Source organism: Sinocyclocheilus rhinocerous, unplaced genomic scaffold, assembly GCF_001515625.1.
Source record: "Sinocyclocheilus rhinocerous isolate Xijiao unplaced genomic scaffold, SAMN03320098_v1.1 scaffold1038, whole genome shotgun sequence".
Taxonomy (NCBI): Eukaryota; Metazoa; Chordata; class Actinopteri; order Cypriniformes; family Cyprinidae; genus Sinocyclocheilus; species Sinocyclocheilus rhinocerous.
The window spans coordinates 108658-126567 of NW_015632707.1; the positions used below are offsets into that span (position 1 = coordinate 108658).

The window sequence follows — 17910 nt, forward strand, 5'->3', positions numbered from 1 at the left end:
TTGTACCCTTCCAAATTCATTCTGCTACTGTCATCATACATTAAGTCATCATTAAATTTGAGAGGGCCTGTTCCAGAGACAGCCATGCATGCCCATGCCATGACACCACCTCCACCATGCTTTGCAGATGAGGTTGTGTGCTTAGGATCATTTGCAGTTCCCTTTTTTCTCCACACTTTTGCTTTCCCATCACTTAGATAAAGGTTCATCTTTGTCTCACCTGTCCATAAATCTCATTTCCAAAATTCTACTGGCTCACCTTTGTGCTTTTTTGCAAACTCTAATCTTGCCTTTCTATTTTTGGTGCTGGTAAGAGGTTTGCATCTTGCTGTAGCCTCTGTAGTTATGTGTCAAAGTCTCCTGCGGACAGTAGATTGTCAGAGCATCACCCCAGCTTTCTGGAGGTTATTGGTGATTTCACAGACACATATTTTAGGGTTTATTTTCACAGCTTTTATGATTTGTCTGTCATTAACTACTCTTGTTTTTCTCAGCCGATGGGGTCGTTGTTGGCTGCTGATGTCGCCGGTGGGTTCCAAACTCTTGATTTCTTCATGCTCTTTGTTTTTGCTATAGATCTAATTGACTACCTCTTTTCTTTTAGCATCCAAATTGCTTGCTTTTCTCTCAAAGTCAGCTCCCTCGTCTTCATCCTGGTTTGTGTGTATAGCCATCGAATGCAAGACTCAGAATGCCACAGTATCGTGCATATTCATTATCGTGATATATCGCATTACCGAATAACGGTACATGTCTATTAGCATTTACCTTTAACATATTTTTAATTGTCACAAATTCGATTTTTTTTCCCCCCCTGGAACTAGATCTTAGTTATACTGTGAATTTGGGTATTTTCCTCTTTTAACGATTTTCAATGTGCTGTATTTAAAGTAAGGATATCAGTTGATTAAATTTGATTTAATTGCATGATATGGTAATTGATTTAATTAGAAAAATATTTGCAAAGTAAATGCACAATATACATAAAGATCACTTTTGATTAAATTATCATTACATTTGTTAATGATTACAGCACTTTGGTCAGTCTTGGGCCTGCTTTAAATGTGCTTTATTGAAAAAGAACTAGAACTAAATTCACAGTGCTAATTGTAATGCATTTGTTCAGTCTTTTTATTTTTATTTTTTTTGTACATAGGTCCTATAACTGTGGATATTGTCGCTCTCCCTAAATGATCATTTTCAGTTTGGTATCATGAAAACAGTCTGCTAGTCTGGATCCAGTTATTTTATCTCAGACAGTGCAGGAAAACATGCACCGCACAGCTGACCTTTGATTGATTCCTCCACGCTGAATCATTTAGACTGCTACACTGAATATTTCACCTGTTCTTCTTTATTGAATCGGTCATTTGTCATTTCCCATAGCAGGCTAAGACAAAACCGCTCTTTTAAAAAGCATTGGATCTGACCTGACCCACGATTGCGACGCTTTTGATGTTTAATTCATAAATCCTGCCCATAAAAATTTCAGCTGCAACTGAAATGCTAAGCAGCAGATCTGATCAGTTGACATTGTTCTCAGGTGAACCGACAGAGATTCCGCTCACCGTTTGAGTCCTTTGTCGGTTTTACAGCCCAAAATAACGCACGTCCCTGTTGGATGTAATCGCATCTGACCGCGCTTGAGCTCCTGAGTAAAGTCGAGCTTTTGAACTGCCAATTTCTCAAATCTGCTGTCGAGGGGAAGTTTAACCGTCCTGGTGTCTGACTTGGTTTCTTCCGTCATATTGCTTTTGTTTACCTTCACTTTCTGTGGATTTCTTTCTCTAAAGAGCAGGATAAAAGATTCAAAACCTCATCATTCAGACCAGATGCTGCGTCTCTCGCCCTCAATGTTCTCATTCCCTGGGCTTCAGGTAATCACAATCCCAGCTTGGTATTAATCCGAATTTCACGTCCTCCTAATGGTGTCCATTAAAAGCAAGCTCTGTAGACGATGTGCCCGGTCTATCATGCGGTTCTACATAAACCTCACCGTGGAATCTAAGCATCCGGCGCAGCGGCTGGTTACGAACCCCAGCAGGCCAGCCAAGTGATTACGATATATCTGAAGTCGAAACTCTTATCGCCAAGAGCACTTCATTCCCACTTTTTTTGCCTCTTAACAGTAGATCTGATCAAAGTGGAAAGTGGCTTCCTTCCTTATCACCAGAAGAGCATTTTCCATGAGCGCCGAAGTCCAATAAATGAACTATTTTCCCGGTAGGCCACTGGCCAACTCTTCCATGTCAAAAGTGGTTAGTTAAAGATAGAAAATGGGACTAGCCGTAGAGCACAACAGTTGGGTTCTGGAAGTAAAAATCTTATTCATTCATTGATTTTTAACAATAGTTTATTAACCTTTAAAAACAAACATCCTGTGAACAAAGAGGTTGTTAATCAATGGATTATGATTTTGTTGAAGCCATCAGCCGGCATTATTTCAACATATTTTTTTAAATAATCACATTTAACCGCAGACTTCATGGTGAAAACATTACACATGATTCTGTAAATAAATCCAATTAGAGAATCGACACAAAAAAACCCGTAGACCGCTTTAGCGCCAGTCCACTCCTATGCAACACTGCAAATTATTTAATGGAGTCTCCCTATGCCCTCAAATTTCTGTTTAATGCATATTTTGCTACTAATGTAAAATATATTGTTTCTATATACATAACACTGCCCTGCATCCTAAGTGTATTAAGGGCTTTATGTATATGTATGTTTAATCTTAATTTGTAAAAAAAAAAAGTGGAAAGTTTCTATTGATATTATTGAACCATAATCAAATTGGGCAATATTAGGCCATTTTTGCAAATCAGCAATTTTTTTTTCTCAAAATGCATTGGCTGCATATTTTTTTATATAATTTTTGTTTTTGATTGTGTCATTTGCAGTGCTTGGGATTGTAGTTATTTCCCTCATTAAAGCCATTAGGTACAAAGTCTTGTACCTTTGTCTTTTTATCCGAATACTTTTTTGCTTACGTTTGTAATGTTGTAATTCACCTCTTAGCTGATTGGTTTGATTCATGGCTTATAACTCTTCAAGAAGACTTCTTTGAAAAATGAAAGGCAAACATACTTCCAGAACCCGTTGCAGAAGTGGACGGACACTGCTGCACTCTATAGGCTTTTACAAAATCTGAAAAGCTTCCACCGAGAGCTGCTTTTTCCACACCGTTTGGCTTGGCAGACACCACACTGATAAGGCTCCCTCATCATTTTGACTCTCGTCCAGTTCTAAGGGATGGACTGACCTTTGCTGTCATGACACCAGCGCTTGCTGGACCTTCAGGCTAAGCAGGCAGCCCGCTATAACATGGGTGATCTCATTTCCTGCTCAAGAGCCCAATGAGTCATCCACTAGCATAGCAGATAACCGTTTCATCCATAAGAGATGCAGCTCTTCTTTGTAAAGTGGTTTGAAGTTGTACCTATTTTTGGCAGGTCTATATTTCAAAGCTGTCACAACATGCATTGTGACCATCAAACGTGCGCATCCACATATAGTGCTCATCCGGCAAAGCTGTGGCATGCTAGCACACTCACGGTGGAGATTAATTACCCCTGGCATGCCTGTGTGTTCCTCCTCGCAGTGGGCAAAGCAAGCTTTTGACTGATCTACTTCATTTCCACAGGCGTAGACTGAATCATTGATCGATCCGCAGGCCTCATTAAGCACCCACACTACATGACAAAGGCCAGAGTGACTAACGGTGTCCTATCACATGCGCGACCCTGACCGTCGCTCCCTGTCTTTCTCATTCTCACGTCGTCTTCTCTAACCTCTTGATTTCTCACCTTACACCTGACATATCGTGCTAATGGGTATTTTTATATAACATTACCTCGGTTTCAAAATATAGAGAGCAGTCTACATAGGCGGCTATATTATGACACTATAACCAGTTTCCAGCGACAAGCAATTTGTCTGTCCACAAAAGACAAAACATGGCTATGTGACAAAATCAGTCAAATATCACAGCCAATCAGAAAAGCGTGTAGGTGGGGTCTCTCTGCAAGCACATTGCATTTGAAACAAAATGAATAAATGTGTGATCTAATCCGTAAACATTCATAAATATGAAACTGTTTTAACATCATTACAAATACATACTGTTAGAGCAAGACTCCATGCCAGAAATATTAGATCCAGAACCGGTCATAAAATATCCATTTGGTCTGGTATCTGAATAACTAGTCATCAAAATTGTCTAATACCCAAAACCTGTTAACAGGAAGCCATGTCTGGTACCCAAAACTGTATTAACAGTTTTCTGTCAGCCAAGAAGTCGACTAAGGTAAGCCAGAGAAGAGCAGAAATGGGAGACAAAGTTACGATAATAAAAATGAACTACTTATTGAATAGTCTTAGTTGCGTATGTTTCAGTGCTCAGAATTGTTTATTATACCACAAGAAACAGCAATGGAAAATTACTGCTTCACAACAAACTCCTGTGACGTTAAAAACAACAATTACAGCAATCATAAGACTAAATAAACCTTGAAATCATAACCCTTGAAACTACACAATCATAAGGCTAAACGGCAAAGGAAAAAATAATAAAATATGAATGACCAATCAACAAATGAATCAATGTATATAAGTGGTTTAAATGATTGTGATTAAATGGAATACTAAAATGTAAATATATGATTATAAATGAATAAATTAACATAAACATAAGTAAAACACAACTCAGAAGTAAAATTGATTTTTGAATGGTTTTTATTTAGTTTTTTTTTTCACTCTTTGACTGTTAGTTTTAGTTTTTTTGTGTGTGTGCTTTTATAGTTTCAGAAGCATTTATTTATTTATTTATTTTGATTTAGTTTTTGTTAGCAATTATTTAGGTTTTTTACTTTAAATTATTTTTGAAGGATTGAATTTAATATTTTTTCATCAATACTTTTGGTATTAAATGTCTCTCAACTTTTTTTTTTCTCAGTTTGTTGCGATTCATTATGGTATTGCCTTCTGTGAGAAGAATACATGGCATTTATTTATTTAGCTAAATTTAGCCAAAATAAGTTACAATATCTTAGAAGGCAGCAACATTGAAGTAGCCCACTATATTTGGAACAGAGCAAACGATTCTTCAGTCCAAAACTGACTCATTGTATCTTATATGTCTAATGCATTTTAGTTTATATTTCATTTGGCCACATATAATGTTTTAAAAGTTTCCAAGGTCGGGTTGCTTAAGCCTTGCGTAACAAGTGCTCATTCTAAAATAATCTATGTCTGAATCTATGTCAAGTGTTTTTAGGAAGCACAGGATCTTACCACTAGATCACACCTGCCTTTTTGTTGTTTTTGCATTTGAACCTTTAGAGGCAGTATTTGAAATCAATAACTTTGTTTAGCTTAATAATTTTGCCTCAGACAGGTTTGCACCGGCAAATGGATATGTCCCAGGTTGAATAATAGTCCTGCTCAACCTGGGACTCAGCGTGTCCTGGCAGGTGTCCTGGAGCAGGAGCGTGAGCCGTTCTGCAGTATAGCGCTCAGCCGTGTGCCGGCTCTCCTTCGTTCTCCTCTGTTGAGCTCATTTACCTGAGATCCGATTTACACTGCTTTCTCTTGCTCGCTATTAAACGTTTAATAACATTCACAGCGTGGCACCTATGCAGGAATTTTAAGTAACTCTAGGAATTAGTGTCATTGAAAGGCCACATGTTCTGCAATGAACTATTGGAATAATGAGCTGCTCCAAAGGAAGAATGGACCTGCCTGGATTTAAAGGAGCCATATTGAACCTTTTGCAGAATATTTTATTCCCAGAAGTCCGCTTATTGTGTTATTCAAGGTTATTGCAGCAAAAATATATCCACATCTTGTCCAGTGCCCTGTGGGGAAGGAGAAAAAATCACTAGGTGCGTCCCAATTCATGTACTTATGGACTACTCGATGCCATTTTTTAGTATAAATAGTGTGAGGCATGTGTTGAAAATTACCACCAAAAATTTGCACTTCAAATACCCAGATGCTGCACTTAATTAATAAAAAAAAAACATGTGGTAATGTAATTACATAACATTTACTGTGCATATAAATAGAGTACTATTGTATAACTATGTGTGTAACAAATACAATTTCAGTAGTAGAATTATATGCATTGGAATTAATAATAGAATTATGTGCATTTCTTATAACAATTTTACATTTTCATCAATGATTCATTTGAAACCTACAGTTAATATTTAACTATGAATGTTTTTTTTTTTTATCAAAGTGCTCTGTTTATTTGTTGTCCTCCATTTGATTGGCAAATTATTTAAAGTTTAATGAGGACAGCAACATTTAATAGCTCACTCGTGGTTAAGATGTTCTGCATGATTGAAACATTCTAAACATTCACTAAATATAGCAGTACCTGCAATATAACAAAGAGTGAAAAATTTAAGGGGGTCTGAATACTTTCCGTACCCACTGTATATATATATATATATATATATCTGTCATGTCAGCTAGAGCTGAAATCTTTTTTTTCCCAGAAAAATCTGATATTGTATAATATATTGAGTTGTTTCTGACAATTAAGTGAAGTTTTAAATGAGTAATTAATAATCTAGATTAACATATTTAATTTTTTAGTAGTATACATTTATATTTATCATATTTATATATAAAAATGTGTTGTTTTTTAAAGTGGCATCACATGCAGGGCACGAATGCCTAATTATTAGAGAATGAAATTTGTTGTCAGCTTCTATTATTGGCTTCATTGATTAGTGGTTGCAGTTTTTTTACAGCTTGGTTTCAATAAATGGTTCTGATAGGCTGGTATGTCAAACACTTACTTCAAAAGAGCAAGAAAAATCCCTTTTAAAGTCCAGTTTAAATGCTAAGCTCTCATGGAAAATTATGTTGGCCTTTAAATTGAATCTTCATCTATATGTTCAGGTTTTTAGCATAGCTTGCCTTGGTAAGAAGTAATTTTCAGCCTTTGTTTTCCCATAAATTACATTCACCTGTTCATTACATTAGACCAGCAAGCGATGTTTTCACACGGTTGCATCATAGGAGTAATCATGGAAAAAGGTGTTCCTACAAGACGGACCTAAAAGTGACTGCTGTATTGTTTGCATGCTATCGCACAGTTTAATAAATGTGAGATAAGGTGGTGTTTTGGCAGGTACTGGTGGGGGGTGCACGGCTAAATATTCCTGGCGCCGCATGAAATATGCATGCAGTGGCACTTTTAATTATTACAAAGTGCTGAGCTATTCCAAGAAGAGCATTTCCTCCACATACACACACACACACACGCACACAAAACGCACACACTTTTATATCAACCGTCTGGGACTGTGTGTTCATGCTTCAACAATTCCCATGCATTATTTAAAAGTGGGAAGACTGGGGAATGACAACTTTTTCCTGCCCTGCACTGGGCTCCTCTCAGGTAATGACCACGGTATCCACTTGACACTTGCACACTGCTGACCCCTGACCTCTCTCTGGCTTTTTCTTTAATGGCAAAAGGGACATCTGTGAATTCCTGGGATGTGGTTGCAGCTTTCTTATTTTTAAATCCCAAATACCTAATTAAAATATTTTAGAACAACTGAATAATTTATAGAAAATATCGATATTCTCTTTTAGTGGATGGATGGAACATGATTTTATATATATATATTTTTTATTCTATCCTTTATTTAGCTACTTATTATTTAGCTACTGATGTGATGTTTTGTTTGAGTGAATGGATGATAGGTGGACAGTCAGGAAAGATATATGTTTGTATGGATGAATAGGTGAATGGATGGATGGATGGATAGAAGAATGTATGGATGGAATGATATATATGTATGGATAGATAAATGGATGGATGGAAGGATAAATGGATGCATGTACAGATGGATGGACAGGTGGCTGGATAGAAGGGTAGATAGAAAAATGGGATGATCGATGCATGGACAGATAGAAGCATGGATGGATGGAAGGATTGATAGAGGAGATGATGGATGCATGGACGGATGGAAGGATAGATAGAGGGGATGATGGATGGATGCATGGATGGATAGATGCATAGATAGATGGCTGGATGGATAGATAAATGGATGGATGCATGGACAGGTGGATGGATAGAAGGGTAGAAAGAAAAATGGGATCGATGCATGGACAGATAGAAGCATGGATGGATGGAAGGATGAATGGATGGACAGATGGGTGCATGGATGATTGAAAGATGGATGGATCGAAGGATGAATGGATGGACAGATGGATGGATGGGATGATGGATGCATGGAAGGATGGAAGGATAGATATAGGGGACGATGGATGGATGGATGGATAGATGCATAGATAGATGGCTGGATGGAGAGATTAATAGATAAATTGATGGATGCATGGACAGGTGGATGGATAGAAGGTTAGTTAGAAAAATGGGATGTTAGGACGGATAGAAGCATAGATGGATACTTATACTTATGATAGATGGATGGATGCATGGATGGATAGATAAATGATGGATTAATGGACAGATGCATAGATGAAAAGATGGATGGGTGGATGCAACGATGGATGGACGGAAAGGTTAGATGGGACAACAGATTGATAGAGGGGACAATGGATAGATGCATAGATAGATGGATGGATGGACAGATGGGTAGATGAATGTACGGGTGGATGGACATATAGATGGACAGACAGACGGATGGAAGGACAGATAGATATGCATGCAAAGGTAAATACCATATCCTGTAAATGTTATTGAAATGCATACTCAGTCATGGCCTGTGCTTGCTTACTCTGACCCAATTGAGAAATGTCTTCACGTTCGTTCTGGCTGATGTTTATATAAAAGTAACTTTTTAAAAATATTTTAATTTCCCCTGAAATAACCGTAAAGGTCGCCTGTACGTGGCCGGGAGAGCTGAGCCATGAGTAATCACTATGTTTAGAAAGGTGACATTTATAAATGAAATCTATATAGCAGACACACTGTGATGATGAAAAAGCGCTGCCTCTGATATTTTAGGGGTTACATTAAGGACCATAACCACGTATGCAAACTTATACTATCCTGCCAACTGTTTGTTTTTTCATCTCCCCTGGCTCTCTTTTTCTCCCTTTTCATTATTGTCAGTCGCTCTCTCTCTTTTCGCACACTTACATCTCTCCGTTTCCTGTGCTGTTCGGTTTATTCTGGGCCTTGGAACAACACCCCTACCATTCACAAACATAGCAAGCCTGTGAAAAGTTCTCCCTGGCGAGCTTTTACTTTCCATCCTTTTTTTTTCTTGCCTGTTGTTTCTGAAGGAGTGACTGTAGTTAAGATCCATCCATCCGCATGTGAATGACAGAAGCTTCTTTTCCATCCAGCTCGGCATCCCCCAATATGACCATGACCTGAGCTGCCTCAGCTGACCTCCAGACTTTAAAACAACCCTGTCTAGAACTAGAACATCTAGCTGAGTTATTCTGGCCAGCTGAACTCAAGTCTGGAATTTTTACATGAAAATGAGATGGTTTTATTGTTTTTGAGAGCCTTTATTTTAGCACTCTTCTGTTTTCACAGTAGAGATGCAAACAATTGAAGCAAACCTTAACTATAAAATCCATATACAAAACCATATAGTGCAGTCCATATGTACAGTTTTAATATAGATTTTTATTTTTATTTTATTGAATTTTTGTATTGAATTATTTATTTTGAATTGGCTATTTGTTTTATAAACCAAAAAAGGAGAATTGTGTGGCTTTTAGTTTTTCTGTTAGCTTTGAAGCCACCTGTAGTTTTTTTTTCTCAATTTAATTATGGAAAGATTTTTTTTATTTTTTTATTGCATTGGCTATTTATTTTAAACATCAAAAACTAAGAATTGTGACGTTTTTATTTCATGCCTGTTAGCTTGGAACCCACCTCTATTTATTCTAATTATAATTCTGTTTAAAGTTTTATTTTATTTTTATTTTATTTTGGCCTTTAATCTGGCACTCTTATTTTCACAGTAGAGAAGCATAGAATTGAAGCTTTATATATAATGTGATGTACAATTTTGGGATGATTTATTTTTATTTTATTTTATAGATTTATTATGATTGGATGGTGATTTGATTCTATCCAACTTGAATAGTTTTAGTGCAGAAGAATTGTTTGTGAATATTTTATTTCATTTGTTGATTTACATTAGTTAAGCATGTACTTTGTTGCTTTAGCAACAAAGAAACATGTCCACCTGTCTAGAATAACGCCGCTAGACACCCCATCAATAAAAAACCTCTGCTGGCATGAGAGAGAGAGAGAAACAAACAAAAAGCATTTCAAGGCTTAAACATTAAAGACTGACTGTAGCTTTATCATAATCCTCAAGCTAGTTTTCTGTCTACCTGGTCGACATGAAAAGCAGTGTTAGGTCGATGTGAGGAAAATTTGAGAAGCAGATAAGCTGGGATTTTATGACTTTGACTGAAGTTTTAATAATGCAGATACTCATATTGCATTGCATTTTTCCTAATGGTGAAGCCCAAGGGTTCTGATACACAGTCCTGGAGGCCACAGCCGGTGTTTTGATTCCTTGTCAAGCTTTGACTTTTACAGGGCTGGAAATCTTCTGCCTTTGGCTCTATCGTGGATCTGATTTCGAAACCAGAGGGCAACGTACAGTACTGACAATCATTGCTACTTTTTATTATTATTTATTTTGCTCTTTCCTTCATTGCTTTTGAGGTAGGCATACATAAGAGTTTGCAATGTTACCATCCTGTAGATCTCCTTTTCTCTCTTTTAATGCAGCTTTTGACTATGATCTGGCCTCAATTACGCTGTTGTCAGTGTCTTGCAGCAGATGCAATCTGGACACATCAATATGTCCTCCAGCAGTACAAGTTTTCTATTTTCCCCTATCAATCAGTCCAAGCAGCCTGGCGGTCTCCAGTTCCTCTGTAGTGCTGTTCAATCATAAGCCCAGTATTCTGGTTGAACACACGCAAATACACGGAGCCTTTGTGGACTTAATTACGCATCATTAGGGCCTGATGCACCGCATGGGTCTCTTTAGAGCGAGTCACGGCTATTGTGTACTGTGATTTGGCCGAAATGTCAAATTAGGTCTTGTGTGGCCACAAAGGAAAAAGCAAAATAGCGAGCAAAAAGAAATGACCCTTTGTGTAAATTGCTACATGCACCTTTCTACCATCCGGTTGCTAAATCTTAATAAATTAGGGCTCATCAGTTCCGCTTCATTTGCTGCTTATCTGTATTCACAGTCAGTCGTCACGTACACGTATGTCAGTCTGGATGGATGTTGTTGCTGTCGCTGAATTGCATCGTCCACAAAATCGAATGCCTTACAAATGCTAATATGCAACAGACTGAATCTGTTGTGCAGCTGAAGCATTATTTTTACTGAACTCAGATGCATTTTATGGCCTGTTACATGAATGCATAAGTATTGATGGACACAAACACGGTTAGTGTCTTGATGGGTGGTGTATGTGCTCTAACATGTTGCGTGATGGTGCTTATGCTGTCTTGTTATTTCATAAAACCAGTTCATAAAATTGATTGAAGCTCAAATTTAAAAGGTCCAGTGTGGAATTTCTGCACAATTAGTGGCAACAAACCAAATTACAAAATTAACGGTTTTCACACAAGACTCGTCTTGGTTTCCCAACCTTTTCTGTCTGTACTTTAAAAAACCCTATGTAAGAGTTGATATTTATCAAGGCAGAAATTTTGACTTATACTGTGTCTCACTGTGTACTTGCAACATAGCATACACATACACTGTATGTTATTTTAGTCACTTTAAGTTACGCTATGCTGTGCTATGGTATGTTAGTGACTAACCTAACATAAAGTGACTGTACATATAAAACAAAGTGACTAACCTAATATAGAATGACTGACATAAAAAAGTGACTAACATAGAGATTTATGTTATGTTAGTCATTCTATGTTAGGTTTGGTTAGGTTGTTGGTTTAGTCACTTTGTTAGGTTAGTCAGTTTGTTTGATTGTAGTGTTAGTTATTCGTTTTTAGATCAGTCACTTTATTATGTTTATGTGAGGTTAAGATGTTAGGTTAGTCACTTTATGCTATGTTTTAGGCTATGTTAGTCATTGTATTTTAGGTAAGGTTATTAGGTTAGTCACTTTGTTTTATATTGTTTTAGTCATTCTATGTTAGGTTAGTTACTTTGATATGTTAGGTTAGTCACTTTGTGTAATGTTAATAATTTTATTTTAATTTAGGTAGCTAAGTTTGTATTTTGTTTTATATTAGCTTAGTCACTTTGTTTTGTTATGTTGTGTTAGGTTAAGCGCTGTTTTATGTTATGTTAATCTGTTATAATTGGTTACATTAGGTTAGTCACAGAGGTATGTTATGTTATGTTAGTCACTTTATGTTAGTCACTTTGTTAGGTTAGCCACTTATATGTATGTCACTTTGTCATATTAGAATACGTTAGGTTAGTCAATTTGTTATTATTTGTTAGGTTATGTTAGATGAGTCACTTTGTTTGTTATAATGTTGTTAGATGAGTCATTTTGTTTTTTGTTATATTGTTGTTAGTTTAGCCACATTGTTTTATTTTTTGTGATTAACCCTACATAACATAGAAAACAAAGTGACTACCTAACATAACATAACCTAATATCGAATGACTGACATACTTGCGATTTATTTAATCTTTCAATTTTATTCCTTTTTGAATGAAAACAAAAAACTAATTGTGCATATTGTTTTGTTTAATGTTAGTCGCTTCTAATTAAAAATGTTTGGTTAGTTTGATGTTAGTTTATGTTAGTCACTTTTAAGTTAGGTTAGCAATTTGGTAACACTTTACTTACAGCCTTTATGTGTAATGAATTATAAAGGGTTATTAAATGCTATAATGCATTATAATTATTCATAATGTGCATTGTAATACATTATATCTTGTCGTAAATAATTATAACCGAATTTAAAATGCATAGTGTAACAATGAATTGATAAGTGTTATAATGTATTAACTGTGGTTACAATTATTTATGAGATTGTACAATGCATTATAAGGTGCATTACAAGGCATAATTAATGCATTAAAACTACTTTTATAATTCATTATACATAAAAGCTTTAAGTAAATTCTTACCGCAATTTTTAATCAAAGTCAATCCTGTGTGTGATAAACAGACATATATTCTGATACAAGAGTAATCCAAACAAATTACACAAATTGCTTTTTCTCTCATGCAAAAGTAAAAAGAATCACAGGATTAATCATGATTAATTGTTTCAATGTTATTTTTTTAGTTTAAAAGGATTGCAAAACAAAATGAAAATCTGCGTGCGTAGCACCTGAAGCACACGTGTCCTCGAGTTAAGAGTCTTAGACTGCAGTTACAGCAGAAGGAACAGACAGTAAAAGCCCAACTGTTGAACTCGAGACCTGTTACCCCAGACCAGTGCTGTGAATCCAGCAGAGGAACGCGTGGAATGAAGCCTGTTAAAGTTTTACAGCGTCAGACCTTTAGCCTCTTCACCCTGAAGTTTTTACTACATTTTTGGAAATGGAAAAGCTTTTTTCTCCCCCTATTTTTCGCTTTTGCTCCCCTCTCTTGCTTCTCTCTCTAGTATCCATATGTTGGCATTCTCCAAGGTCCTCCTTTTTCTCTCTTCCACTTGCTTGTTCCCTCTCTCTCCCACACTTCACTCGATCATTCCGATTTCATCCGAAGGGAGCACCAAGTGTTTCGCAATCAACCTCTCCGATTAAAAAAAAATAAATAAAATGTTGTATTTAGAATAGGAGGGGTGTTGTGGGAATCCATTATTGTGAGTGGAGTGTGAGTACTCGGTCACCGAAAGCCCAATACGAAACACCAGCAGCCGGTGGAGGAAAATTAGCCCAATCCTTTTGGGCTCTGATATATAGCACACATCTGGCCTGCCATCCATTGTTTTCAATTACGATTTTAAGCATGGCCTCCTGCATGCCGAGCAATGCTCCCCCTCTGTTTTTTTTCCATAACCCCCCTTTCTCTCCCTCTCCGACCAATTACACAGTGGACAGGTGTCGTGTAGCGCTAACAGATTGGCCCACCCGCCTCGGTTTATTTTTCTCGCCGTGCTTCTGGAGCTCTCAGCATAAGCTTCCCGGTGACAGTCACGACAACACACTTTTTTCCCTCTTTCCCCTCTCTGTCGTTGTCATCTGAGTGACTATGAGACATGAGGGTGAGAAGTTCATCATGCAATCAGTCATGTCTAATGAACGGTTAGACCAGCTTCAAACACCCGTGATTTTGACAGGGGTTTTGCATGTAATTAGTGAGCGAGAATCGCGAGGTGAATCTAAGTTATTAAAATGCAAGACCCTGCACAGCTTGAAAGCTTTTAAATGTTTCTGTATATACTGTACTGTATAAGTTTTATTCTATTACTCCCCCATGAAATCAAAATTGAGAGTTTTAGTTTGTAGCTTTACTTTTTTCTGTTATTTTTGAAGCCACCTTTTATTTTATTTTATTTTATTTTATTTTATTTTAAAGAGAAATTATTGTGCATGTTATTTGTTTAGGTTTTATAAATTTCAATGTGCAGAAACAATTACTATTTTCTATTTTTACTCTTTGGATTTTTTGTCAATTTGGTTTATTTTATAATTCAGAAAAGAGTTGGGTGGCTTTTAGTTTGTCTGCCTCATTTTATTTTATTTTATTTTGGGATTTATTTTTATTTTTGAATTGCATTTGTTTTGAATTGATATTTTTTTTATTTTTTTTATTTTTTAGATTTCATAATTGTAAATATGTAGAAACTGTTCTTTCTCAGTGTGGTCAGAGCTGCTTATATGCTGTGCTTTTACTGGGTAAAAGTGAAGCAAGAAAAGTGCAAAAGAAAGTTTGAAATGAGTTCTGCAGATTCATTTCTTGTGGACCCACTACATCTCTCCAGTGTGCATGTTGTAGTTTCAGTTGTGATTCAGTGATGATATCAACATTGTGTTAAAAGCAATTTTACAGTTTTTTTGGAGTCACAAATAAAAAATTTGAAATTATTTCTAATTTGCATTTAAAAAAGTTTTGGAATATTCCGCCAAAACTAGTTTCCTATTGAACTGTTCTCGATTTGCAATCTTGCAGGATGAATTAATAATCTGTGCATTTCTTGTTTACTCTCTTAGTTGACTTTAATCTTTTTTTGTCTTCAGATAACATAAAGCGCAAGTTGCGGCGGCGACCGATTTGGGGGCGGGGCATCATCAGGAAGAAAAAGAGCTATAAAAAGGAGGAAGCGGAAGAAGATGATGAACCGGAAGAGGAGGAGGGAGAAGACGACTCTGCTGCAATGGTGCAAGGTGACGCTTGTCTCACCCAGGACGAGTCGTCCTGTGATGCCATGGAGCTCCATCCTGACAAACAACCACTCCAGGCCAACGGACACATCCTCTCCACGGAGGAGGAGAATTCCTCTGAGCCGACGGCCACTCAGGACCCTCAGGGCGAGAAGGAGCCCATCAAGGCCCTCTCAGAGGAGGCTTCCAGCAGTAAGGAGGCCACATCAGTCCCTGCTCCTCAAGAGTGTGTGAATGGAAATGAATCTATGGACAGCGTGTACAGTGAGGCTCTTGATAAAGAAACCGAGGTAGACTCTATTAATAAAGATGCACTTGAAGCAGAGCATAAGGAGCCTTCTGCCCCAGAATGCAATGCAGAGGAGAATGTGACAGCAGTGGAGGGGACGGCATCTGATGGCGACCATGAAACAGAAGGTATGGCGTGAGAAGACTTTACAAATGCCAAAGTATTAACTAAGCATATATTTTCATACATTTAAAATGTTAATGCACTGAATTTAGAGACTCCGAACACGGCAATAAACATAATTATATATAATTCTCTCACGTATGTAAGTGTAATTAAATAATTAACTGTCCAAAATAACATTTTAGTCTTACCTGATGTCCATAAACATGCAGAACAGATGAATAATTCCTAGTATTGATAGTCAACTGTACGGTTAATCGCAGTTTGGAGAAAAATGCTCTGTTTTTGGATCTGTTTGAGAGCGTTTCTCCTGCCGAGAGTTAAATACACTAACAGAAACACCCTGCGGACTCGTCTCTTCATATACATCTGCTTGTCCTTCACCAGGTGTTTCTGGTGTGATGCGTGTGCAGGTTTGTTTTTTTCCATAGTGTGACTTTGCTTAATTTTAATAGGTTCATCAAACGGGAAGAAAAAGTCAGACGAGTCGGCCGTCGGACTCGAGGAGACTGTGGAACTTCCGCCACCTCCGGCTCTCGTGGTTGACCACCAGCAACTCAAAGTGAGATGAATATTATTGTTATGAGTCATTCTTAAGAGCTAAAATGTGTTTTAATACTTTAGGAAATTGCAATGATTTTTTTCCCACCTCTGAAACCAATATCATAACCCACATCAAACTTTGTTTAAAAAGTTAATACGTTGGAAATGCGGTTTTCCGGTGTCTGTGATTATCTCCAGTAATTGTTCAGAAGTAACGTACATCCATAAGCACATCCCACAAGCTCTCTGCGCACATTATGTAATGTAATGTACCAATCTCAGAAGGAGGGAAATCACTCCAATCATCAAGTCATTTTGGAAAGAAACTCATCAGTGTGGAGACTGCTTCATCATAATCATCATTAGGCTGTTTAGGCCATTTTTGGAGGGATTCATTCACTCTCATTCGCTGAGTCATTCATTTCCATTTAATTATTTGCTATCAAGTTCATCAAATTAGGGCAGCAATCATCGATTTTGTTTCTCTTCTTACGAGCACATTTGTGGTTTTGTTCCTCTCTAGATAGCACCAGTGCATCTTTTAACAAGTTCATCTTCTTTAAAGTGTGTTTTTAGAAGGGAATACTAGTTTGCATACTATGTACTGCATTTCTACACTGTATACAGCCTATTTATTTATTTATAATGGAATTTATTATTTATTTATTGAAGCTTGTAATTGCAATCTCACAATTCTGACTTTTTCAAAACATTTCCAAATGTTTACAACTTTTTTTTTTCTCAGATTTGTGTGATATAAACTCACAATTGTGAGTTATAAAGTCTAAATTGTGATATAACTCACAATTGTGAGTTACAAAGTCAGAATTGACGTTATACCCAAGTTGCAATTCTGAGAAAAATGTCAGAATTTCAAGATCACTCACAATTGCAAGAAAATAATAAGTCTTGAGTTTTTATTGCGAGAGTCATAATTGTACAATATAAACTCATAAATGTCGAGGGGTAAAAAAAATCTGAATTGTGAAATAAAAATTCAGTTATTTTTATTATTAATTTTATATATCTATATATATCTATTACTGTAATTATATATTATTATTATTTAGATTGTATATGAAACAGTATATTATTAGTGATCATTATATTTTTAGCTATCATTATTAATATATTTTTAATTCATATATAAATCAAATTCTTATGCAAATCTCTATCATACAGTATGCTTTAGTTTTTATGAATTTAGTGAGTGGTATTTAATTATCCTATGAGAATAAATAATGCAATAATTCAAAACAAAATATAATTGTTTGTTATTTTTGCTCTAAGTTAAATTTTTTCAGTCCAATCAAATAATGCATATAAATTATTTAGAAAAAAAACAGTTAATATGTCATTTATCACATTTAAAATGGAAGATCGAGTTGCATTTTGGGATATGGTACTCCTTGCCAATGTGCTTGTGATATTTAGTATGCATTTTTGCAAATGTAGTATGTAAACACAAACAAAGATTTTTAACTCAAACCATTGCAGTCTGAGTGCGTTCGCGTCTTCTTCTTCAGCCAGCGCATGACGCGTCGTCTTGCTTTACGGCGGATCGCAGACTTATAAGTGCATTACCGCCACCTATCTCTCAAATGGACCATTGACACTCGATCTACAATCTCAATTAGGAGTGTCAATGGTCCA

The 17910-nt window shown here is 36.5% G+C and overlaps 1 protein-coding gene across 1 annotated transcript in view; it reads left to right on the plus strand.

The window, feature by feature from the left end:
* Window positions 1-17910, plus strand: part of LOC107742719 (ATPase family AAA domain-containing protein 2B-like) — a 128776-nt gene that overhangs the window by 87709 nt on the left and 23157 nt on the right. Inside the window, exons 22-23 of the mRNA XM_016555757.1 lie at window positions 15159-15719; window positions 16170-16276. Of these exons, the coding sequence (XP_016411243.1) occupies window positions 15159-15719; window positions 16170-16276 (668 nt within the window). The remainder of the gene's footprint in view (window positions 1-15158; window positions 15720-16169; window positions 16277-17910) is intronic.